Raw genomic sequence first — 25,861 nt, 5'->3', positions numbered from 1 at the left:
AGCTCAACAAGTGTAGCATTTGATAGTAGTTTAGCTATTTTCCAGTCTTGCTGTATCACCTTGGGCCAGGTTTTCAGACCTTGTATAGTATTTGGTAGTGGACAACTTATATCAAACTACACGGAGTTGTCATTGCTATTATAAACATTTAGATGTTACAGACCCTAAGTACCTCTTAGGCGAGTTCTGAAATCCTTGTATGACACTGTGGTGTTCTTCCAAGCCCAATATGTACATTCACTCTCATCTCCCTAGCAAGGAACAAGCATTTCACCTGGAAGCCTGGTGTTGCTCAGATTTAGCCCCGCTTCTAGCTGCTTGTGTATGTGAAAGCAGTGTATGTCAGTGGTAGACATTGGACCAAGAGTATGCTCTTGTAAGAGTATTCTGACAGGAAGTGGATCTATAGAGAAGTGTCAGGTGAAATCTACTTCTCATTAGTTTAAAATACTCAGATTTGGTGAGATGTTACACAGTGCTTCATGACGTCCTACTACATAGACAATATTTTAAATAATATTTTGTAAATTATTTTTCTTCCACAGGTAACAGAACCCAAGGTCTTTTTTTCCTTCTTTACTATTGAATAGTCTTAAGAAAAGTTGGAGCAAATAGGCATTTCAGGTTGCCAGTGCAGGAAAACTGAACACAGCTCACATGATACCTGCACAGGATTGCATTTTCTATCTGTGTCCTCCATATTTGGCCACCCAGTCTGTTCTTCCATGTACTGGCTGAATTGTTGGTGCGCGAGTTAAAATATTCATGTTTTTTGCTGCTGAATTGTAAGTAGGACCTGGTAACGCACGAGCAGCTTTGTTTTTCCAGGAATAGTCTGAAAGGAACAAGAAGTCAGAATTGAAGTGTTTCACTACTTCACAGATTTGAATGAGAGCTGAAAGATGACTTGTACTCAAGGATGCCAACACAGCAGGATGCTTTAGTCTCTGACATGCCATCTATGCTTGTTTTCCGATAAGGCTAAAGTTTCCTATCTTTTTTGTATCTTATTAGTAATTCTCTTCTACTGGATACCTGTTTTACAACAATCCCTGTAGAAAACACCAAGACTGAAATTCAGTGAAACCTCATGATTACGCCTACAATTCTATCTCCTATCATAAAGCTACCACAGAAAGGAAGTGTGTTTTTTTTCCTCTTTATCTCAAATATTTGAAAAAGCATGTAATAATAACTTCAATAAACTCATTACATCTCAAACAGCCTGTACTGAAGCACAGGTTCTGGAGACCCTCTTGTTTCTTCTGAGATTTTATGCATTTTATTTCCTTCCTGCTTAGCTAAGGACTGCTGGTGAGTAATCTCCATTTCTCTTTTGGTTTAATAGGTTCTATTCTAAATGCTCTTCCCTCCCTCTCCCTCCCCCCCCTACTTATATTAGCATCCATTGGGTCTCCCGCACTGGTAGTAGCACACTACCACATTCCTGGCCTTCCTACTCAGACTCCCCTTTTCTGCATTTCAAATAGTCACTGCTGCCTCAAGCTTACTAAACTGATTACCCTGTTGCAGGGGCTGATAACCCATGTTCTTATTCATGTTCATCACCGATTCTGCTATTTTCCCAAGCTTTTAAAGCTAGTTATTTGGAATCTCTCTTATCCAAACTTTTGCTGTACCCTACCATTGTTTCCTTAGCATTCCTAACGTATGTCCTGCCATTCCTTTCCTACTTTCATAGTTCAGTCTTGTTAGTTATTACTGATGGTTTTGTTTTGTTTTAATTAAAATGTTATGAATAAAAATACATGATTTTTTTATGCTTGCATATTCTGTTTCTTGTGGAAAAGCATGTATGGTATTTTTCAACAGTGGGTTGAACTTGTTAAGGTACAGGTGAGAATCAAGGCATTTAAGGAAGGGGGAATCTCAAGAATCTGAAACTGAGGGTCAGGTCATCCCTATCTCTTTAAAAACAAAGACCTTTTCTAATGTTCTTTTTTGTTGTAAGCTGGCATTCCCTATCTTTCATCAGTATGATTCCAGCATATCCTCTCTCTTGGCAAGGAAGGTCACTTTTCTTGGGTCCTGCATAAGTTTTCTGAAGAAAATACTGTATTTTATACTTAATATGTTTAACTTATGGCATTAGAAATCTCTGAACAAAGAGAGCAAAAGCAACTGAGAGCCTAATTTATTTCAGTTTGGATAACAGAAAGCAAAGGGTCAACAAAAATGTTAATGTTCAACTACAGGAGAGAGAAACTGCCATTTGCTTCACCTTTACCTCTCTTCCCATGCAGGTCTGTGGATTTTAGGCTAAATATGATCAGTTTAAGCAACAGGATTCTTGCTCTTTCTCCAGGACATGGAAGAATCTTTTAACTGACCTCCATCTGCCAGCTTTTCTCACTTTTACTATGTTTCCATTTCTAATTACAGATTAACACTGAATTTATTTCCCTTTGGATCACTTAAGTAATTTCTTTTCATTCACACTATTCTCAGCAGTCTAGAAGTAGTTGTAGATTTTGTCCTCCTGTGAACTTCCTGATCCACACAGTGACAAATCAAAACTTAAGCTGGTAAATTTCAGCAGTGAGTTAAGATAATTAAGTGCAGCTCTAGTCTCCCCTGGTGGGTTTCTGATCAGCCCAGGCTCAGAACATTAATTTAGTTAAGTTTATTTTATATATGCATGCCATCTCCTTCCTTCCCTCCCTCTCTCCTCAGAAGTTGTTTGCCAATTCCTAGGTGGGAACAGGTAGCTCAAAAGAACAAGTCAGCAAAATAGACAGCATGCTTAAGTAGGACCATATCAGATTGGTCTGTTATAGGCCCTTTGATTAAACAAGTCACTGTCAGTTTAGGGCCTTATTATTTCATCTGAAGTAACTAGAGAAGTATTCTGTTGAGTTTGGACAATGGTGCTAAGTTTTCTACTCTCAAACCAGTTTTTCCTGAGCACCTTTGTTTGTCTGCTCTGAATCAGAAACGTATCAACAAAGAAACATCATCCATACCATAGTATATACAAGGTAACTGTTATATTCAGGATAGATTTCATACTGTTTTTAACTGAATGGAGGAAACTATCTTTTAACGTGTTTAAGGTGATGTACAAGTAGATCATTAGTATATCATAACTATTCAGAACTGGTCACTTGCATTCTTGTTTGGCTTTTACCTTGTATAATGTAGCAGCATTGTGATTTTCACTCCAGAAAGCACTCCTGTGATATTTCAAGGGTATAAGAACAGTGTCACCTACTGAGATGACACTCAGACTTGCATAGCTAACATAGTGAAGATGAAGACACAATGAAAACCTGTCTTAAATGACCACCACAGAAGCTGCTGACCAACCAGAAAGGCCTAGTAAATAAAAGAGCAATTCATTTTAATTTAGTGCTTGTACTGTATCTGTGGCATTATTTGTGAATTTATTAAGTCACCTGAGGAAGGTCTTTGCTTTTTTTTTTTTTTTTTTTCAAATAGTTGAGGCCATTATAAGCATGTATCAGTATCATCGTATCATCAATTACATTATACTGATGAAATACCCATGCAGGACAGCCACATGCTACACTAAAGTTATCACTGTCAAGAAAAAATCCTCCAAATCTTTAAATAGGAGTGTTGTTTGTTTTTTTTAACCTGCATTTATCTATTTTTCACTTACTAGTTGGTGACTAATATTTTTCTAACTACATAAATTATGCAGTTACGTTTGTATCCAGTCTACATGACCACTTACTATTGAGTTGTGGAGTTACTTTTTTTTTTTTTAAGCAATTTTACTTAGCCTGAATTTCTAATAAAAAGTAGTTTAGCAACTTCTCCAGAACTGGAATAACAAAAGGGTTGCGCGTTTGTTTCCTCTTTTACCTAACATCTACTAGCAGTTGTGTCTCTGGGTATCATGATTGCCTCTAGATACCTGCATTCAAATCATTTAAGAAAAATATGCCTAATAATTTTATTTACAAAACTTGAGGAAAGCCTTATTAAGGGATAATAAACATTTTAGGAAGCACACAAAATTAACATTTATTGTTTCCTTAGATATATACGTTAAAAGGATGTTTCTTACCTGATACAGATGAACCAAGAGGAGCTAGCTGTATCCGTTGTCCAGCTGATCCAACTTCTTTTTTATGAAAGGAAGGGATGTATCCTCCTAATGGGTTGTAAGCAGCACCTCCTACAAAGTCAGGATTTCCTGTTGACATCAGATTTTTAATATTTTCAGTTGCATTCAGAAAACCTTGACTGCTTTTTATAGACACTTCAAAACACCATTGCATTAACACAAATAACGAGCGTGAGAGTTCTTTAAAAACTCCCTAGTGCTTGCCTATTGGCAAAAGTACTTATTCTTTTCTTTGTGTTGTAGTTGGACCCTCTAAGGTGCCTAACAAACTACATCTGTGTATACTCTAGTACATCTGATCCCGTGATGCAGTAGGACTAAAGACAGAAAAACAGTACGAATATTTCATTTGTACTGTCATTAAACTTAGATCGCATAGCAAAGCTTTATACCGAGTTTAGAGAAGATGAGATCTTACCTTTTACTTAGAGCTAATTAATTTACTGGAAGCTAGTTTAAGCATTTCCATATTTGAAAAATCAGCGCTCAACAGTAGTTCTGCACTCAACATATTTGGCTTAAGTCTATCCAAAATAGAAACAAAATCCTCTTGTGGTAAGTGGTACCCCATATGAAGGTGACTTAGCCAGGTTCTGAAATTTGGACCCAGTTCCCCTCGCCTTTGAACTCTGGCTGTAATTTTATTGGGCCTGGTTTTGGTCCAGATCTTTTTTAAAGCAGTGTTACCTTGAAAAGATTTACATAATCATCCTCTTTTGGAAGCTGAGAAATGTCATGCATCTGCACACAAAATTAGTACTGAGTTATTGTACAATAGCTTTGGAATCTATTATAATTTAACACTGTGCTCCAAGCAAATTTCTCACCTTCTCCACGTCTGTCATCATGGTGACAGTCTTAAAGACTGTGCTGGCACAACATCTGAAGAAGTGTGCTTTCTCTGGTGTTGAGGTTCCATATTGAGTAGTATTACATTTTATGAACTATTAGACTATACACAGTAGTTTTAATTTGACCTTTATCAAGTGTGAACACTTACATTAACATTTAGGTTGGTTTCAACCATAGTTTTGGAAAAATATAGTGTGTGAGTTGACAAAGTTTTCCTGTCTCCTAAGTCTCTGGCCCCAGTGTGCTTGCAAAATGCTCCTCTTCACGCAAACACCCACAGCTCTCTGTGCTAATATCAGAGCTCAGTGCAGTGGACCTATAAGCTGCAAAATTGGTCATCTACAAACCCCCAAAGTATCCTCAGCTAATTACAGCTGTGTTGGGTCATTGTGTACCTTCCTGTTTAGGAACACTAACAAAAAGCATTCAGCTGACTTGGTTTCGCCAGTCTCCCCAAGCTGTCAGGTCTGTAAGTCCCATGAACAGTTGGGTCTCTATGGGGCTTCCCTGTGTACAGGTCATGCCAGTCTCCAGTGCAGTAAAGAATGACACAAGAGTCCTGGTGAAAAATAAAACTTTAATAAAGTAATCAATTAAAATATGACTTTCTTGCTGTTTTAAGTTGTTCTTCCTTTTCAGGAATTTGCCTGAAAAACAAAGCAACACAGTTTTAGTATTACATTCACCTGTCTAAGCACTTCAGTAGCACCTCTTAAAATTCTGAAATCTAAAAGTAAGATCATGGCAGGCCTCAAACTAATATAACCTCAAAAAGACTACTCCTGCCTATTTCTTATCTACAGCTCAGCAAAGTGGCCTATCTGTAAAAAAAACAAAAAACAAACTGGTGAACTATTTTTTCCCTTCCCCTTACCTCTTAATGCCTGATGTACTTTATGAGCCCTTCTTCAGAAAATAGAAGATGGCAGCCAGAAGAAGAGTCTCGGTGAAACTGAGAGGTCTGGAGGTATCATCTTTTTGGATGAGAACAAAAGAGGAAAAGTAGAAGTTCAATACAGAGGAGTAACTACAAATATTTAAAAAAAATCTTAAAAACACATACTAAATTGTTCCTTACCTCTGACCACTGCTGTACAAAAGGAGTTCTCACTATTCATCCTTCAGACATGCAGGAGGCCATGATGACAAGTGCAAGTGTGGCCTGGGCAGTACACCCTACCTCAACACATACCTGGTTCTTCACAAAGAATAAAGCCACTGAACCATCTGAGCTGGGTAGCGAGTTGAAAAAAAAAATAGAGCTATGAATAATTGTAATGAGATGTACCACAAAGGCAGTGCACACCTGAGGTGCCAGAAACTGAGGGAGAGGTAAAACATTCCAGCTTCACAATGCTTGCAGTGGAGAGTGTGTTTAGGCATAAACTAGGCTGCTTGGAAACCTGTTTCCACCCTCTTACACTGAGGTTAACTCCACCAAAATCTATGCAATCACAGTACTGTAAAATCAGTGTAATAGATGGAAAATCAGAATGCAGTCAGTGGGATCAGTTCTTTGCCATTGTCCAGCAACAGTGCAGTTGCATGCTATGGATTACAATTATGATAATAAAATTTACTTTATCTTTTAAAGTGGTGAGAATCCAGAAGAAAAGTTAGGAAGTTACTTACTGGAACATTCAGATGTTATATGAAAGACTTCAGTAAGTATATATAGTCAGTTTATTCTCTCACGTTTCAAAGAGCGTGCTGATGCAATTCAGGTTGGGCTGCACATAGGGGGAAATGACTTGTCCTACTTAGGTGTAACAGCACGCACTTAACTTGGTTTCAAAGCAAATACAAAGGTGAAACAATTCTGTTAGTATAAAAAAAACAAACAAACAAAAAAACCCCACCCAACAACAGAGGGATCTTAAATACATGGATGTGTTTTACTTGAGTTCATCTGACTACTCCAAAGAGTAAAGTTCACAGTAGCAGCAGTTTTCCACTCTATGTTATACTATGGTAAATGAGATTGACCTCTGCTGTTTACCTGCTTCTGTGTGTCACAGCAAGAGTTGCTAAAACATACCTCATTGGTAAGTATAGCCTCTGCCTTAACTCCCTCAGCTTAGAGAGGCTTGGTCTAAAGCAGACACAACGAACGGGGCAAAGTTTGACAAAATAGATTACAACTGAAAATGATGTATGTGGTTATTTGGAATCTGCATTGCAAGTGCAATTTTTAGAAGAAAACATAAAACAAATATGAAATGTGCAAAGAACCAGGCTATAGTTGCTATAAATTACCTTTTGGATCCTCTAACTTTTCATTCAACCTTTCTTTGCATGATAGTTTTTCAATTGGTATAATTAAGTTCTCTTCTGTAGAGAAGAAAATGAAAAGGAAGAAAAAGATGGAAAGACAGAACTTTAGAAAAAATATAGAAAGAATCTGGCTAGGTGATGTCAAAGAAATGAGGAAAAGCAAAGCAAGAAAGAACAAACATCTGACATTTTTCTTGTTTCACTTCTATGTTTTTACAAGCAGGAAATGTTACTCTGTCTAGTTATTTTATAAGGGCCATTCTAATAATGGAATGAAAATGTAGTTTACCAACAGTGCAGTCATATTCCAATCATATAAATAAATTCCAAGTTTAAGCATTCAGGCATATCTGCAAAGCTGACTGATCATAACTTTATCATTCTTCACATAGCATTTGTAACTATTTGCTTTTATCTCATTTCACCCTAGGGAAATGTCATGGGTAATGAAAAATAAAACACTTAAACTAAATTTAGTTATTCACACACTAAACAGCAGTGTCAGCTTTCAATCCTGCCAATATAAAACAAACAAACAAACATGATTGAAGTGCTATATTACCCTGATCTGTGCTCCAACTATTCTTGTTTTCTGTGTTTCTATCTTTAACGTTGTTGCTTCCTGGGTATATGAAAGATACTATTATTTAAGATGCTGATGGAAATAATGCTAAGAATTTTCAAACACATGAAATGATCAGTTTTAGATTTTTTTTTAATTATTATTATTTTTATTTTTTTTAATTATTATTTTTTGGTAGATACTCAAAGTAACCCAGTAAGACAACAGGAGGATTTTTACCATTAAATTAACTTACATGAATGCTACATTCTAATTCAGTAGGTAGCTGTCTAGCTTTCTGATACATAGTTTTGGAAACAGCTCTTGACCTTTTTGTGCCTCTCTCCCATGCAAGAGCATTTTATGAATAAACTAATTAATTCTAAGGCACCCTGACACAATATTTCTGAAAATAAAAAGGTACATATCATGATTGGTTGAAAAAAAAAAAAAGTCTCTTCTAATCCAGGGGATGCTGTTATTTTTCTATTTCCTGTCTTTTACATAATTTCAGATGAACGATTTACACCTCACCTGACTTCTAGATGGAGGATCAGTTCTGATGACACTGCAAGATGGCTACTAAAGTTCTGTTAAATAGAGGTGGGGTGTAGCATCTGCATGTAAACAAGCTTTCTGAAGTTCTTGTGTAAGCACGTTAGGTTAGGTGGTTTATTGGCATCAGTGAAGTTGGGAGTGACAATGGCTTCAAAGCTGGACAACGGCTTCAAAGCTGTTAAAGTTACCTCCCATCACAGGGTGGTGGGAGTGTGTAGTTGGTGTGTAGGGCTTGGTGGTCAGAAGATAGGTTTTAGTCTCAAGTCAATGAAATCTTAGGTAAGTCATTTAACTTGTAAGCCTTAGTCTTCATGCTTTAAAACACTTATAGCAGTGATTTTTAAAAAATTTAGCACAAAAGGCACCTTTCTACAAGTGCGTTGCTGAAAATAGGGAGACTTTTCATGCAGCTACAAAGCTGGTAGATTGCTAAATAACTTGGTTAGAATATTATGCATCGTTTTTATTATATGAGCTTACCATTCATCACCTAGTTTCTTTTCATATATGAGACTGCTGTTTTATAGTGTTCCATATGACACTGACCAGGCAGTAATGAGGTCAAACTACTTGCTTAAATTAGCACAGTACAATAATTGGTCTAAGAGGATTACAGAAAAAATTTGTCTTGACAGCACTTTATTCTAGGAGCTAGTCTATACTCCCTTTGTGCTTTAAAATCAAAATAAATCACTTATGTATGAAAAAGTTTTTAAGAGTCTGTGCTTAAATAAGAAAAAAGAAAAAAGCCTGCAACCTTAGCCTGACAACAGAAGTTAAACTAGAAGGTCTTAAGTAAATTAATTAATTAAAGTATGATGAAATACAACATGACCATTTTTATTACACTTTTACCTGTATTATTTCTGTTGAAAGACATTCCTTCTCCAAAATGTGCCAGTGGTTTAGAAGATGACTGGTTGTTCCAGGTTCCATGAGATCCTTCTTTATTGACTGCTACTAAAGAGACACTCTTAGGGTTTACACCTTAGAAAACAAATTATGGCAACTGTTATTAATTTCAAACATAATTCAACCAATGAAAAACAGTCATTTCTAGAACCATGAAACAACACCAAATTATTTGTAGCATAATGTAAACACCATAAATGTAAGCCAAAGAACAATGTCCATTGATTAGTTTATATTCCTCTAGCACGAAAATTGGAGATGCCGATTAAATAATTCTTTTCATGCTTTCAGAGATGTTTTACTACAGTTATCTGGTTCCTATAAAATCATAAGCTCACTATTGATATTTTTGTCTCTCAAACAATTAACAGAAATGAAATAAACTATTGAAAATTGGAGTTCTCAAGGCTGAAAAACTATTTCTTTGAAGAATAAGTTTAAAAGTAGGACAAAGAGGTTCTTGCTACTTCAGCATGTTATGAGCTTTACAGGAGTTAATGGGATTACACAGTATGAAAGCAGCTCCCAGAGCTAGTGGTGATAGAACTAAAGTAATATGGATAAATACCAAATATGCTCCTTGGAGTTATTATTCTCTTAAGTGCTAGAATTACTACCTATATACTTTTTAAAAACTATGCCTTTCTCATTGAAAACCAATAAAAACAGATGTATTGGAAGTATACTTAAAAATATAAGAAATACAGATTCATTTTCCATTTGTTACCTCTAGACAAGGAAGCTTTTTTTTTCCCCTCCATTTGAACAAACTCTTGAGTCTTAGGGAATCCTATTTAGCATTAAAGAAGTGATTTCATATTTAGAAGGACTGGACATACATTAGCTGGATTAATGAATTCCTGAGAAACTGGGGATACACTGTAATAAAACAACTTGCCTGGCAACCAGGAGCCAACTAAATGCTTACTGTGGATTACTGTAGATGTCATGATATGCTTACTGGAATTGTCTATTAATTATCAATGTGTTCTTATGGAGAATAAGTGCCTTGGGAAGGGAAGTGACCGGGTGTGAATTCACAGAATCACAGAATCGTCTAGGTTAGAAGAGACCTCCAAGATCATCTAGTCCAACCTCTAAAGTCCAATTCCTGTCCAATTCCTAGTCCAATTCCTAGTCCAATTCCTATCCATGCAAGTGGCTGGTATTTTTTAGTACCTCCTATCAAGAAGGCTAACTGCAGTTATCAGAACTGGAAGTTCAAAAAAAACCAAAACCTCCCTGTATTGCAAAACTGAGGACGGTGCATATGTACTACAGATGGGTAGTTTCTTCACTCCTCGGATACACTTGCTTATGGTCAATCAGGATGTATTCCTAGGATCAGGATGTATTATCATCCTGTATCCTGTATATCAGGATGTATTCCTAGGCATCCAAGAGATCTTGGATTCATATTACCGAGGGTTTCCTATGCTACTGGCCATAAGAGGACCTGTGAATGTTTATGATGTACAAGCAGAGTTGAGCTCCCTTCCACTTTTACATAGCCAGGACCTTCTGCATCAGTTGTGGTGAGATATGTTCTTGGAAAGGCATTCAGTCCAAAATTTGAAAATTTAGCCTGGGTATGAAAAGCAAAATTATCCAGTGCAAGATCTGAAGTTTAAACGTACTGTAAAAATATTGTTCACTGCTTATGTTTTCCATATTGTGTTGACTTGTCCCCTTACCAGGTAGATATCTTGATTGTCTTAGATAGTACTGTTTTGCTGATGTATTTGATCTTCCAGAATCATTTCTCAAAAACTTATTTTCCCCTTCTGGCTGGATGCAGCATGAAGCATTTGGTTCTGGAATGCTGAAAAATCAAAACGTTCAAACTATGTGGCCAGCAACTCCACCTCAGAACAGCACAAACTGATGCTAGCTTGAAGAATACACTGCTCTTCTCTTATCCTGCTTTCATCATTAGACTTTGGTCCTACAGAAAGTAACAGTCAAGCCTCAAACCTCATGAGAGTTTTAGATGAGAATACGGAGAAAAAAAAATGTGTATCCAATACTACAGAATAGAAAACAACTGTGGGTAACTGGCAGAACTTTCCCTTGCTCAACTGATATAAACTAGATTTACTTCATTTCCTATATGATTTCAGTAAAATGCAGAGTTTCATAAAAACAGGATGAACATATGAACTGTAGAGTGCTTAAAAATAAATATGGATATTACTGGTGTCACATAGACACCACACCCAAAGCTGGCCTGTTCATACAGCTCTTTGCGTTCTTGCAGAGCTTGAATGACTTAAATTTTAGCAGATCTGTTTTAACCAACCTATAAATCTACTGGTCATTGTGTACATAAAAAAAGAAAAAAAAAAGTGATTATATAATTAAAAGACTTACCTAAAAAGACATTCCTTGTTTTTCTTTTCTTTTAACAGTGCAATGCTAGGTTTCTTTGAACATGACATTCCAAATTCAGCACTGTCCAAGTCATCCCAGCTATCCATAGCCTTTAACAAAGACTGACCCCATCGCCTCCTGCAGCTTTTAGGACCTCCTGTGCCATTCTGAGCGCCACTAGCTGCTTGTTTCTATTTTGAATAGGACAAAAAAAAAAAGCTTCAAATAAATTCTAAAACTTCATATTTTTTACATCTAGTTTACTTCAGACTACTACTTAAGAACATTGAAGAATTTTTCCCCATTGTGTTGTGCCTGTTTTGGTCACAACGTTAAGAAAGATTTTAAGCACAAAACATGTAACAAAGTTGGCAGGTATTTTGTGCATAGCTCTTTTAGACTGTCAACCTTCAACGGCTCAAGTCTAGCTGAAGTAGTTAGGTTAACGTTCTGTTTGCAGGCCCAGTTCAGCGCTTAGCCTCTGTTGCTGGCATCTTGCTGAAGTCTCTTGCTGGTGGTAGAACAACTGTCAGAAGCAGGGCACAGGGGTGCAAATCATTCACAGCAATCACGCTCGGGGTTCGGAGTGCCAATTCCCATGGCCCCAGAACAAATGCAGCTTTCAGAAATTAGTCAGGTTTTCCCTTAACATTCTCTACCAAAGCTTTAAAAAGTAGTAATTCTATCTTTTCATGCAACTGTAGTTTGCCTTCCACTATTTTCTGGAATACCTGTTATTTTTAGCATACTTGCTCAGGTATTTTCCTGCTTGAGACAACTAAAGTTCTCACTTTCCATTTCTTTTTTGTATTCCAACAATATTTTTGTGAGTTGTTTCTCAAAGGTCAATAATGATAGCTGTTGTAACTACATTACTACAGAAGCATGTCAGGAAAGGCTATCGTAAGAGAACATACATTGTTGTTACAAGTAATGTATTTTCCCAATTTGCTGTAAAATTTTGATAAGTAATTAGCTATATCCCTAGTTAGTCCTGAATTATCAACTCGTATTTTCTCTAATAAAAAGTACAGCAATTTTCAGAGAATGGCCAGGTTGAATACAGTAAAAACCTGCAATAGAATCACCTGTCTAACTTAGGTATTTACTGAAGGCAACTTACTGGTGATGAGTTTTTACTGATAGTCGGAAAAAATGGTTGTGCCTGTGGCTGCTGCTGTTTTGGTACTTGCTGGTTAGCTGTATTCTGAGGTAACTGAATTTGCTGGAGTGGCTGGTGGTTAACCTTTGAGAGGGGCTGTGGCTGCGTTTGGTCAGGTACATCAGGTGAAGACAGAGGTTCTGGCTTGGATACTGCTTCCAGTTTGGGTAAAGTTGGCTTTGGTTCTGTTGGCTGCACTGGCTTAATAGGAATCTGCTTCTCCAGATGTTGTGGAGGAGGTCCTAACATTTGGCCAACTTGAAAGTAAGGGTACTTCAGAGCCTGGAGAAGAAGATATAACATACTAATTATATTTAATAAAATTGACTTTGGTAATTTCATCAAGAATCTAAGTGTGTTTCTGAAGCATTAAGCAATCTCTTCAGCACCGAGGCAAGATGGATGTATAATTAAATCTTATGTATAGCTAGCTCTCAGTTCAGCATTTTAAGCGCTTCCCACCGTTTAACTTAACAAGATGGATCCACTTGGACATGTTAGAGCAGTCATGTCCTTTTAAAAATTCTTTTATTTCTAGATTTTTTGGAGTCTGTGTTTTGAGGTGCATTTTACACTCAACTCCATTCTACACTCATGCAGTAACAAATTTCAATTTTAAAAACAGGTAGTTTCCACTACAATACAAAACCCTCACTGCTTTATTGCATGCTTCCCCGCTAACTATCTTTCATACCTTATTAACACACCAGCTCTCAACATGCTCTCGCTGCCTGTTTTGGATTGAATCATCCAAAAAGACTTTTTTGTTAGTTCTCAGCGATGTTTTGCCTCAGTGCCACTTGAGAATTGCTGCCTTTGTACACATTTCTATGAATGTGCATTAATCTCTCCCTTTTGCCTGTGGATTACACAACTACTGCAGCTGCTTCCTTGACAACTCACTTGGGCAAAACCTGGTTATTTGCTTTCACAAAGTGCCATGCAAGAATTCTGAGTAAAGATGTATAGCATCAGACTACAGCTAGATCTCAGTGACTGTAACAATAGAAATGCTATATAAAGTGGACAGATATGGTTGCTCTGCTTTGCACCATTTGCTTAACCACTTCTGAATCACTTACGTTACATCCACCTATACCTTGCATTATGTTTGTTTCCCAACAAAATTCTCCACATTGCCCTTTTATACCTTCTAAATAGGATTGCGTTAGGTATAAATACTCAAAAATCAGTAGAATGTACACATCTTTGAAATATGTATACTTTTTTTAAATTAACTTAAAGAAAACCTGTGACCTCTGTGACCTACTGGTATGTTCTTCTCAAGTTCTTTCTTTATCACTTCGTACAGTTTATGTCCCATCTCCTAGTGAAAAACAATCCTTAGCTCTTCCATATTGCATTCCATTTGCAGCCTTACAAAATCAAAGCTTTACTTTCAGTATCCCCCTCCATACAGACAAGTGATGAAAATCAAGTGGGGGAAGTGACTTATAATTACAATTCAGGAAGCTCAGACCTGACTTGCTGTAGGTCTCTTCTTTGGATTCCAGTTCAGCGTATCAGTCATAAGCTGTATGGCTTCATTGCTTGCATTTGGGATAAGAGTTTTTAGGCTTATAGGGACACACTGTGGGAAACGGAAATTCATAGTAGAAGCAAGGTGATATCCTTCCAGCCAGTCATTCTGTTTAAAAGGAAAGAAAAAAAGTATAAATAAATAAATAAAAGGATGAAGACTATACACACTTGAGGTATTAGATCAAATTAATTTTTCTGCAGCTTGAGTCATGCGTGGTCTGCGTAGCTCCTTCCTATACAATGAAAAGCATGCATTTTTCATTGTAATTGCTATGACACCAGTGACTGCAGTGTCAGTCTCCAGTGGCAGTCCTCAAGCTCTCCTGTAGGTAAGGGTGGATCTGTCATTGTGCATACAACGCTTGGACATACTCTCTCGGAAGAAGAGAATGCAGCACTAACAGGAGCAGTAATGCACATCCCAACTATTACAGAAATAAGCTCTAACAGCTGATTTCTATGCATTTCTCTTTATACTAGAGGTGAAGCCCTTGCACCAGCAGACCATAGTTGTGCAGCCACAATGCAGCCTACGCAATGTACCTGCTTCCACCATTAAAACAGTCGACGATTAAATTATAGCTAGACAGTATTGCAACAGGAAAAATCATGACCACTAGATTAAAAAAAAGTTTTCTTTTTGAGTGTTTCACTTTCAAAAATTAAAACCTGAAGTCCTTAGTTGCATGAAAATTGCATTGCTTGAATACAGAATTGTAGGATTATCAAAGATCTCAAGAGATCATCAAACCCATGCCCTTGTCCCTCTCTGACAGTTTAGTCTCAAAAAACCTTCCAGTTCCTGGCAAGCAACAGCTGCTCTAGACAGTGTCTTTCGTAGTTGGATCTCCTCAAGATTAGAAAAATGGATGTTTCTCTTGCAGCAATATACGACCATTACTGAATATGCTATCATCCATGGATACCAAGAAAGAATCCTATTTTTCTGTCTAGAACAGCCTTTTTATAAATCAGGAGCTATATTTCTTGCCCTTTTTTTCCAGTCTTCCTTTGTGTAGGTTGAAGAAGCCCAAACAATTGAACTTCTGGTCTTGACTTCTAAAGTTTTTCCTCTCATCCAGACTCCGATTTTCTTCCTTGAAAGGCAAAACTTACAACTGGGCATCATATTGCAAGTGAAATGGAAAGAATAGTTCATATATCAGTGGACTGTACTCCTTTCTTTGCACATGGTATGGTATTTGTCTTTGTTGCAACAAAAAACTGTTGATGTACAATGCCCTATACATCTCCTACATCCTCTTCTGCAGGATTGTTAGCTGGATAGTTATCCCCAGATATTTATGCAGCTCTGATTATGCTTGACCAAGTATACCACTCTAAACGTAGTTAAAGAATATTTTCTAAGCTGCATCTCTAATTTTATAAGGAATTCTGAATTCTAATCTAACAGACTTCCTAGCCTGCTACCTGCCAGCTTAATAAGGAAAACCTATTCTATCAGAAGGCACTTTGTACATTCTTTTTTTTTTTTTTTTTTTTTTTAAATTATACGCAGAACCACTCAGAGTCCTATTCAATCTATCTATCATTTTGAGTGTGAACCATTAAAAGTTACTCTCTGAGTAAGGTCTTCCAAATAGGTATTCAGGTATATAGGTACATATATATCTACAGTATATACTTGCATATATACCTACAGTATATAGATATATATATAGTATATACAAATATATATACCTATACAGTATATAGGTATAGCTGTTTGTCTAAATATGCTGCTGATAATGTTATAAGGAACAGCATCAGAAGCCATACTGATGACAACGTATGATATTATTGCTTCTCTTCTATCCACAAAGCTTGTTACACTGCTAAAACCATAAATTGGATTGATTTGACAGTTTGGTCTTAAGATACCTTGTTAGCTATTGCTTATCTTGTAGCACAGATCAACAACAAGTTTTTAGTTCTTTTACCAGTCTACAGTAATCAAAGAACTCAAATGTAATTATAAGCCAAATCTGGCTAAAATAAGTCTCAAGACTTCAAGTGACATTCTATTCCATCACAAAATTATCTGTTGATTTAAATGAACGGAGATAAACTCTTTCTTCCTCCTCTGCATCTCTCTGCTTTATTGTAGCTGGTGACATCCCACTGAAAAAGGAACAATTTACAACTCAGTAGCAAGGGCTAAATGTTGAACTGGTGAAGTACCAAGAGTGAAAATGGTACAATGGAAAAATGAAGAAAACATTTCAATTTCTCAAAAAAATGAATTTGGAATTAAAGTGCCATTGCCACCTTCAACTTATGAAAATACATTTCAATCATCTTCTTTTCAGGTTGTCATTACATTTTCATTAGAAGAGGATATTCTTAGAGCACCATCACAACCAATACTTGAATTAGGTAACAGAATTGTATCTGTAGTAACGTTATAAAAGGGTTATAAAACAGAGCGAAGTAGTTACCTGTCAGTATTAAAACAAGCAAACCAACCAACCAACAGAAGTCATTAGCACGGTATTATGGATTTAAACCAATAAAAGGACAGCAATTTGAAATTAAGACAGTTTCTGGGCATAATTCTTGTAATTCCTTATTGCAGGTTAATGGAAGAAATGAAAATATATACCTGGAAAAAAAACACAACTATTTATGAAACTTTATCTATAAAAACATACTATAAAAGTAACTCCTTGTGTTTTTCAGAATGCAGAAAAACACTTCACCAGTAACAAAAGCATTGTTTGTTGTGATAACTCATAATATTTAAATGCTCTTCTTATGCAGTGATGTCCCTGAAGAATGCCTTAACATTGTCATAAGGAGATAAAATTCCCAAGTCTGCCCAACAGGTGACAGGGGCACAAAGCCTCTAATTACAGCTTCCTGATTCTAGAGGGCTGATTTACAGCATCTCTAACCCCTAGGGTCTTTAGAAGAGGCTACAGTTTCCTCTGAAATACTCAGCTGGCAATGCTCCTTGCTTCCCCAAGCAACCAGCCATGCTATGCTTCTGTTCAGCTACTGGTAAAGTTACAGAACCACACCAGTGACCTCAACGCTGCTCAGCTGCTCATCGTGGAAACCTCCTGTGCATGCCAAGAACTTGTTTGTGCTGAAAACACTGAAAATGTTCCAGAAGCTAGTGTGTTGTTCTCTTGCGCAGCTACACTGACTATACATCAAAACTTTATTCTTACTATCTTAGACTTGTGAGATGCTTAAGAAAATTAAGTTAGCATCTTGGATTGAAAACTCAAGTCTTAACATACTCCTACATATCACACATTATTTCTGATGCACAATTGTCATAGCGAGCACTGTTTTACACCTAACAATTTGCACTTAATCCTCTAGACTCAATTTTCACTTCCACAAAACGTCATATATAACTCTCCACCTTTGGCCTTTCACACTCTGCTCTGTCATGAACTCGCACCTGTTTCTCAGTATGTTCTCTTGGATGTTTTCCCACCACTTCAAGCTCTGTATGTTCCTAGCTACACCTACTCTATTTTTGTTTTTTTCCGTTCCTCACTTCTCCACTGATAGTTCTTGTAGAGGAGAAGAGCTGTTACGCTTTATATTTTATTGGTAAAACACTGATGATTCTCCAGTTCTAGAGAGTGTGTTCAGTCAGTTATTTCACAAAGATCTGCTTACTCCCATGGGCAAAGTGCTGATATACTTCTGTCATCTCTTACATTAGCTATCATAATTTGCTTCCCCAAAATATATCTCTATTATTTTGTCTTTTTTTTTTTCCAGTTTACTCAACATTCTAACGGTAAACTTCTTTCCCCTCTTTTATTCCAATCGACTCTGACATCTCTTCACAGCTTCATCAGACACCTTAGTTTCAAGGCTTCCTTTCTAATCCTTGCTTGACTTTTTTTCCATGCTGCGGTGCTGGTTTTCTCATGTTCTAGTTTTGCACTTGTTTTGAGCCACTTCCTAGGAATTCATTTTCTTTTAAACATCGTTTACCTTCTCTTTCAAACTCTCCTTTTCATGAAGCATTTTAATCTGTGTTTCTGTATGTCTCTAACATCTTAATTCAATTAAATTACTAACTCATAACACTTGTAATTCAAAGGATCAAGCACATTAGTCGGTATAAAGAACAACAACAACACACCTTGATGCTTACTTGTCGGAAGTATTGGTTATGTAAGACAAGTTCTTTTACATTCATATATGCACTTCCTAAAAAATTTTTAACTGAAATAAGTATAATTGCATAAATTTGTACATGCATTACCGAAACCTCCCTTGTAGATTTTAAACTATTTAGCCCTCTCAGAAAATAATCGAAAAACGTTTCCCTCCATTACTTCTTATTGCTAAGAATATTGTATGACAGATTTGTATTTGAGATTGCGTTTCTTTTATGCTTCAAAAACACAGAAAGCATAATTCATCTTATTCAGGATAAATTCCACAAGCTCCAAAATCTGGGCGCCAGCCTATAAGAATTAAGGTTTCAGGAAAGGAAAACAAATCAGCTGAAGCAAAACGAAATGAAGACTTAGGAGACTGATTTTTTTTTTTTAAACTCTCTTGACATGCATGGCTTTAAATAACCGAACAAAACAATTTTATCTGGCTTTCATCATAGAGCAGAGCAGGATTATGCATAATAGTAGGATATAAAACAGATGCTAATATGCAACAAAAGACCAGCATTCTATGCCTTAATGGATGTCTAGAAAGACATACAGTTGAGAAAATCTTAACTCCATGGGAAATTTACCAAAACGATTATTGATATGTATGTTCTGGAAGTGAGGTAACATTCAACGTTTCATAATAATTTTATTTCACTTTTTTTTTTTTTTAATACTATTGCATGAGTTCTTCTAAAAGTCTTACCTTCTTTGGAGTCCCTAATACTTGGCAAATTTTGAAGATTTCATCTACTTCACTTGTGCCTGGGAAAAGAGGTCTTAGTGTGTATAGTTCAGCCATGATGCTGCCTACTGCCCACATATCAATAGGTGAGCTATAAATAGACGATCTCAGCAAAACTTCAGGAGCACGGTACCTATAAGGATGGTAAGAAGCAATAGATAAATTAAAATGGTAAGCAGAGAAAGGTAATTCATTAAGATAATGATTAACTTCATGATATACTTACCACCTGGTAGAAACATAATCTGTATATGGTGGCTGAGATCTTAGCTCTCTAGCCAAACCAAAATCAGCTATTTTTACAAGTTCTGGACCAATACAAAGAAGGTTTTCAGGCTTCATGTCTCTATGAAAAAATCCTATACAAAAACAGACAGAAAAGAATGGTAAATAATTGTGTCATCATTTCTTAAACAGCAAGAGCCATTTCTTAAACAGCCATCCAAATTTTACTTCAGGATTATTTTGGAAATTTTTTTTTCCCCTTTTTAAATTCAAAATAAATGAATGGCAACCCCACCCCCAACACACATATTTTCCCTCCAGTGATTATTACATGAAGGATTCTTAAATTAACAAATGTAAACATTCATTAACATGCTGTAGAATATGAATTAGCTATTGCAACAGTATCAAATAACAACCAATTTAGAATTAAATCTTTTGAAAAACAACAAGAACAAACAAACTGAACTGTTTTGTCAAATTGACCATCTGATACTTGCTTCATCTATGGAATTCCTTGAACAATTTTTCACTATTTTATTTATCATCGTGACAACAATTTGCAGGCACAGACATTTAAAATATATCCAAATTCTGCTCAGGAATGCTAATATTAGTAAAGCAGGCACATAAAGTTTCTTTAATGGTTAGTGGTGGCTTAAGCAGCTATATACCTGGAGAGGAGCTAAGCAGCTGAGCAAATCAGTTCTGCTGGTTAACTGGAGCTCACGATTTGTTATAAATCAATTTGATTGAAATTCACTTACTACAGTAAAGCATTCAATTTCTGCATGCAGAAACTGGCAACCACTGTAAATAATTGGCTGAAATTATTACAGTGAAATGTAAATGTTCAAATTTATCATACCTGTTATTCCCAAATATTTATGTTCAAAACAAAATATTAATACTGTAACTTAGAAGTGTCAGTTTTTATTATATTTTAATTTTCTCATTTATTACATGTAGAAAGGAGGAAGGGAAAGAGGATGCTAATAATCAGAAAACAATACGTGGCCTTGATCAGAAAGACACAAAACCAGCAACTTTTGTGTATTTTATAATACTAAATGGAGTGAATAAAAAAAAATTATTTACTCCAACCCATCAACAGGCCTTATCAGGGTACATGAAAGCTAATCACAGATCACTGGGAACATTACTGCGTAATTCACTCTGAGCTTTTTACTCTCTTTGGAAAGTTTTAGGGATACCAATGTGATGTGATGGACAAGCACTAAAGAGAGTTAAGCAAGAGAGTAAAATACTATATTTTGAAATGCAAAGGAGCTTAATCTCAGTATTTCAGAATGCAGTTTGTAGACACATTACACGTGATAATTAAAAGTTTTGAAAGTGTTGTGAAGCTTTTTGTTTTTGTTGCTAGCACACAGCACCTCATTTTTAGAATGTGCTTTTAATTGCTAGAAAAGTCTCATCTCAAAGTATTTAAATCCAAATTGTATTTGATGAGGAGACTGTTTGGATTTCTTAGTTAGCAAGTTATTTATTATTATTTTTTTTTTTTTATGACTTAGGGCACCATATTAGTTATGATGCCTCAAGATGAGAGAAACTGCCATCTGTAAGGTATAATTGCTCCTTAGATAGATCTCTCCGAGGAAACAGAAATGCACAGCATAGAGGCTTCTTTAGCTTGTTTATTCATCTTGCATCTACTGTAGGAAAAAATATTAAACAGTATATGAACAATACCCAGTGCTTTCAAAAAGGAAGAATATCTGCTTATAGAAAAACAAAATGTAACTTCAGATACGGTTTAAAAAATGCACCATACTTGAAGCAGATGGGAATAATTTTATTAGAGATAATTGATAGCCTTTGCTAGATATTTTTTATTCATGCTATTACTGTGCAGTATCTTCTTTTCTTAGAAGAGCGCTATATAGTTAAACTCCAGTATCAAACCTACCGTGTTTGTGGATAAAAGCTAGCCCTTGTAATATCTGATACATCACGTTTCTGATGACTGACTCAGGGAACAACTTGTTTCTGTGAAGAAAGATTAACAACTTTGCATAATTAAAAAAACAACACCGCATTTTTTGTAAGACAAAATATACACACCCTCATTTTGCACAATATGTCCTGAACAGATGAAAACAGACCCGTAGATGAATCTGGCTGGCCTGTAGCATGCTTGAATAGATAGATGATGTGGCGCACACAGTATTGAAATGAACAAGAGACTGCCCTTTGTAGCAATGTAGTAGGTGTGCTACCCAGTGGCACCATTAAGGGAACCCTGACCGAGGACAGGGCTTCTCAGCTGTAGGGTAACAGTGTGCTAACATTGCTAACAGCTAACTAAGGGCTTTGTGCATAAGGAGATAAAGGTGCATGAAGGAAACATTAAACTTGGAAGAAAACGGTTACTGAAATGGCAGGTCCTATTCCAAAGTTCACCTTGAAAGTGATGACAAATAGTGCTATGTACCGTTTGTCCAAGATTGCAACATCACACAATCCATACCAAGGTTTTCTCATGAACATGCATGTGTGTATGCGCAGATGACTACCCCTGCCACCTCAAGCCAAATCCATAATTAATGCAGAATTAATGATGTTTGTACAATCCTTCATACATTAAGGAAAGCTAACTAAGAAAAAAGAAAGGATTTGGAATTTCTCTCATGGCTCAATACATACTGAAGACATGCAAGTTATCTCATTAACAACTGAGCAAAGAGTTACTCCCAAAGGTATTACAATGTGCAATGCTGAGCAATGCAGAATTCTACCCTTGCACAACCAGGTGCAGCAACTCCTGTTCACATCAGTGGGGCTGCAAGAGGGAATTCCAGTACATTCTTCAGGATAGCATAAAAATCATTACATAAAGCATGATAGCACACTAGTTGTTCCCTAAAAGAGACATACCTGTCCTTCATTAACTGATAGAGATTTTCCTTCATGTATTCAAACACAAAGTAAAGGTGGTCATTTTCTCGTATGACTTCTTTCAGTTTTATTACATTGGCATGATTTAGCTTCTTCAGAGACTGTAAAAGAGCCAAAACAGGGTTTCGGATAACTTGACAGTGGCTTTGATTCCTTATCTGATCTAAGCCTGTAATATGTAAAAGTTTATTGGAAGGAATTTAAAAAACAAGTCTGTCTGGAAGCCTGTATTTATCTTGTAAACTCTCTTTGTGTCTAAGAATAAGAAAACAGCATTTTAAATTAATTTCAAAACAAAAACAGCAAATATATTAGTAGCAGTTTAAAACTTCCGTTTCTAGGGATATCATAACTGAGACGAAGAATAACAAAACCTAAATGTCTACGTTGAAAGATAGTTCTGAACCTCTAACAGCTTTTGCTTACAGAACTCAATAAGAAAACCCAGCATTTTTTTTAAATGAAAATTTCATGAACAAGTATACTCCCTTATAGGTTTTCTTTTTGGAGATATATGCAATTTCCACTACCTAAATTATAAATCTAGTCAAACCTAAGTTATAGATACCTAATTCCTCTGTTAGGGAGTTTTGTATTTACAAAAAATTAAATGCCTGAAACATGGGGTGACTTGAAATTTTAGTCCAGGTTTTCATGTGTCAGGCTTTATTCTATCACTTGGCTAGCCAAAACTCCCAGTGCTTTCTACAGATGCCCCAAAGAAAAGATATGAGGACTGGATATACTGGATGAACTGGAAATCCATCAATAAAATGAAAGAGCAGGCTGCTAAAACACACCCACAAACACAAATCAAATCCATCATCTTTTCTCAAAGACAAGAGACTTGGCTACAAGACATGGCCACAGCTTGAGAATGGCAGGATATTCCGCAAAGCAGAAGCAGCTCTCGGAGTGCCATCAGTTCATGGCTTTGTGGAACCTGTCACCCCCATTTAAAGAGTTCACTAAGTTTGGCCTTATGAGGACATGGTAGATGCCCTTCTCCTTCAGGAAAACCTAACCAAACATTTTTAAATGTGGTATGTCTGCCATTTTACCTTGACTTCTCTCAAATTCATGCATTCATCCCATGAATAGAACTTTCTTTTCATTCTGAAATAAGGTCAGAGAAAAAGTATCTTCAGTGAGTAGCACAGAATGCTTTTAGAGCAAACCAAGATCCAGATATGTTTTCTTCTTTTTTTCTGAATATAGCACTAGCTGTATTTTGAACCAAATTTGAAACATTTTATACTACTCTTCAGCAACATAATTAAAGTAAACTCAACTCTTACATGTACTAGAAATTAACATGTTTGATGATTAATCACTGCAAACATTTTTAGCAGAGCAGATAACCAGAAACCATGATACTACAAAGGTATTTCTAAAAGCATCAGGGACACAAATTCCTGTTGTACCATTTGAATTGTGCCCTTAATAAGGAGGAAAGCAACAGTGACACAGCACATAAAGCATGGATTTTAAAACAAGAAAAATCACTTCCTCTTGCCTACTTTGCACACTCTAGGAAATGATACTGTTGAAATCTGTGAAGTATCTTACCCGCCTAAAATTATAATTAGCCATCTGACTTGATCAGTCTTTTTTACAAGCCTGTTCAAAAATACTAAATAGTGAATAGAAATTGTTTCATTTTTTCCAAGCAATACCCATACATAAATACAATAGTCTCTAAACTAACCACTACATATAATTGTGTAATACATTTATTTGGAAGTCTTAGATACAAATAAGGATAATTAGGTGTTGCTCAGATTTTGGCACTGAGTTGTTAATGTCATATTGTTTATTGTGTTTTTGTAAAGTTCCAGCTCCTACAGTGAAACTATATAAAACTAAGATTTCATTTAAAATAAATGCATCTTCAACCAAAACTGTTCCCCCCCCAAATCCCAAACTTGACATTCACACAAAAGAATTCCAAGTCTTGAAATAGTGAAAATGAAAAACATTCCTCACAAACTTTTTTTTTTTAAAACCAAAATAATAATAATAAAAAAAATCACAAAAATAATCAAATCAGAGATTTTCCTTTGGGTATAGATTCATATTACAAACAGGCAACAGTACTAGCAGTACATGGAGAAAGCTAACACTCTCAGAAATTCTCAAAACAAACAAACAAATAAAAAAGAATCAGCCAATTACATTCCAATTACCCTTCTGCAGCTTTTACTTCGCAGATAACTCTTTAAAGTTATCTTTTCAGAAAGATGACTCCATAAAAGGACATAAGATAAATCCATAAAAGGAGGAAAAAAATCTCAGCAAAATACAGTTTTTAGTACTTATGTCTTGGATCTTGCTTGTAATTCTGTAGGGAGCATCCCCACTCCTCTAATGCGATTTTTGTTGTTTTGTGATAATCTTTTTAAAGAAGTATATCAATGCTGATGGATATGCACAACACAACTTTGTTAGCTCCAAGGAGATACCTTATATTTATCTGACCAGACTGTTACCTGCTATTTATCGTTGTAGCAGTATCTGACACTTATGTGGTATGTAAAGAGATTTGGGGAGTGGGGAGGTATTTCACATCTACCCATTAAGACGGTTGTTACCAATTTTTACAATTCATATAAATATAAAATCTCCCTAAACAACCCCCTGCACATTGTTTGTTTTTTTCCCTTGGTGTAAAAACAAAACAAAACAAAAACCTAACAACACTTTACAAGGAAGCACATACTAACTGAACAAAGGCAGCATGTAATTTCGTATGCCAATATGCCAAGTTATACAAACTGATGTGTCTCACTGGTGATACACCAGCTTAGGAGCCTGACCCACACTCAGTTAGGCATCTGAATTACATAAATAAATAGATTTTATGTTCATTTCCATAAAAAGAGATATTCTTTTTTATTGTACACAGCAGACAGCAATAAAGTGAAAATGTTCAGCTTGTGCAAGTATCTACTGAATTTAGATGTTACATACCGTTTGATAGCCACAAGTTCTCCTGACTCTTTGCTCTTTCCCATCAACACACTGCCATAGGTGCCATCACCTAGTTGCTTCATGATTGTGTAACGGTTCATTTTTTTTAATTATTTTTTGAAGACCAGGATAGCCAAAAGCTTATGAAATTCTAAATGTCTTAAAGGATGTCTCAAAGGATTTTGTGCTTTTTGGTTTTCTTAGAGAGCCTCTTCCAGGCTGCTTTAGGTTGCTGGATGTCTTCTCATAACTGTGCAGGATAGTCACTAGTCTCCTCCAAATTTTGAGATGCAGATATAAAGTTTGAGAGAGAGAAGAGCATGACCATTCTCAACTGATCTTTCAAAAAAAAAAAAAAAGAGAGAGAGAGAGAGAAAATAGATAAATATGTAATTTCACAGTATTTTAGTCAAAGACACTCTACAATTTGTATCTAAGAATAACAACTCCAGACCTGTATGCGTTCCTTAAATAGAACACTTCAATATAAGTAGTTCTTTTCAATCCTTCAAGC

General features: G+C 36.0%; 1 protein-coding gene across 1 annotated transcript; it reads right to left on the bottom strand.

The window, feature by feature from the left end:
- Positions 1-521: 521 nt before the first annotated feature.
- MAK (male germ cell associated kinase) lies at positions 522-25,623 on the bottom strand. Its single transcript, XM_035560266.2, has 13 exons — positions 25,348-25,623; positions 23,439-23,493; positions 22,357-22,478; positions 21,389-21,468; positions 19,457-19,589; positions 19,192-19,363; positions 14,285-14,452; positions 12,766-13,086; positions 11,643-11,833; positions 10,967-11,094; positions 9,216-9,347; positions 4,055-4,183; positions 522-835 (listed from the first exon to the last, which is right to left on the bottom strand). The coding sequence occupies exons 1-13, from the start codon at positions 25,446-25,448 to the stop codon at positions 684-686; spliced, it is 1,884 nt and encodes a 627-aa protein (XP_035416159.1). The 5' UTR covers positions 25,449-25,623; the 3' UTR covers positions 522-683.
- Positions 25,624-25,861: the final 238 nt, after the last annotated feature.

This window comes from Cygnus atratus, chromosome 2, assembly GCF_013377495.2.
Source record: "Cygnus atratus isolate AKBS03 ecotype Queensland, Australia chromosome 2, CAtr_DNAZoo_HiC_assembly, whole genome shotgun sequence".
Lineage (NCBI taxonomy): Eukaryota > Metazoa > Chordata > Aves > Anseriformes > Anatidae > Cygnus > Cygnus atratus.
Note: the sequence above shows the minus strand (reverse complement) of the source record. Positions and strands in the feature narration are given on the sequence as shown.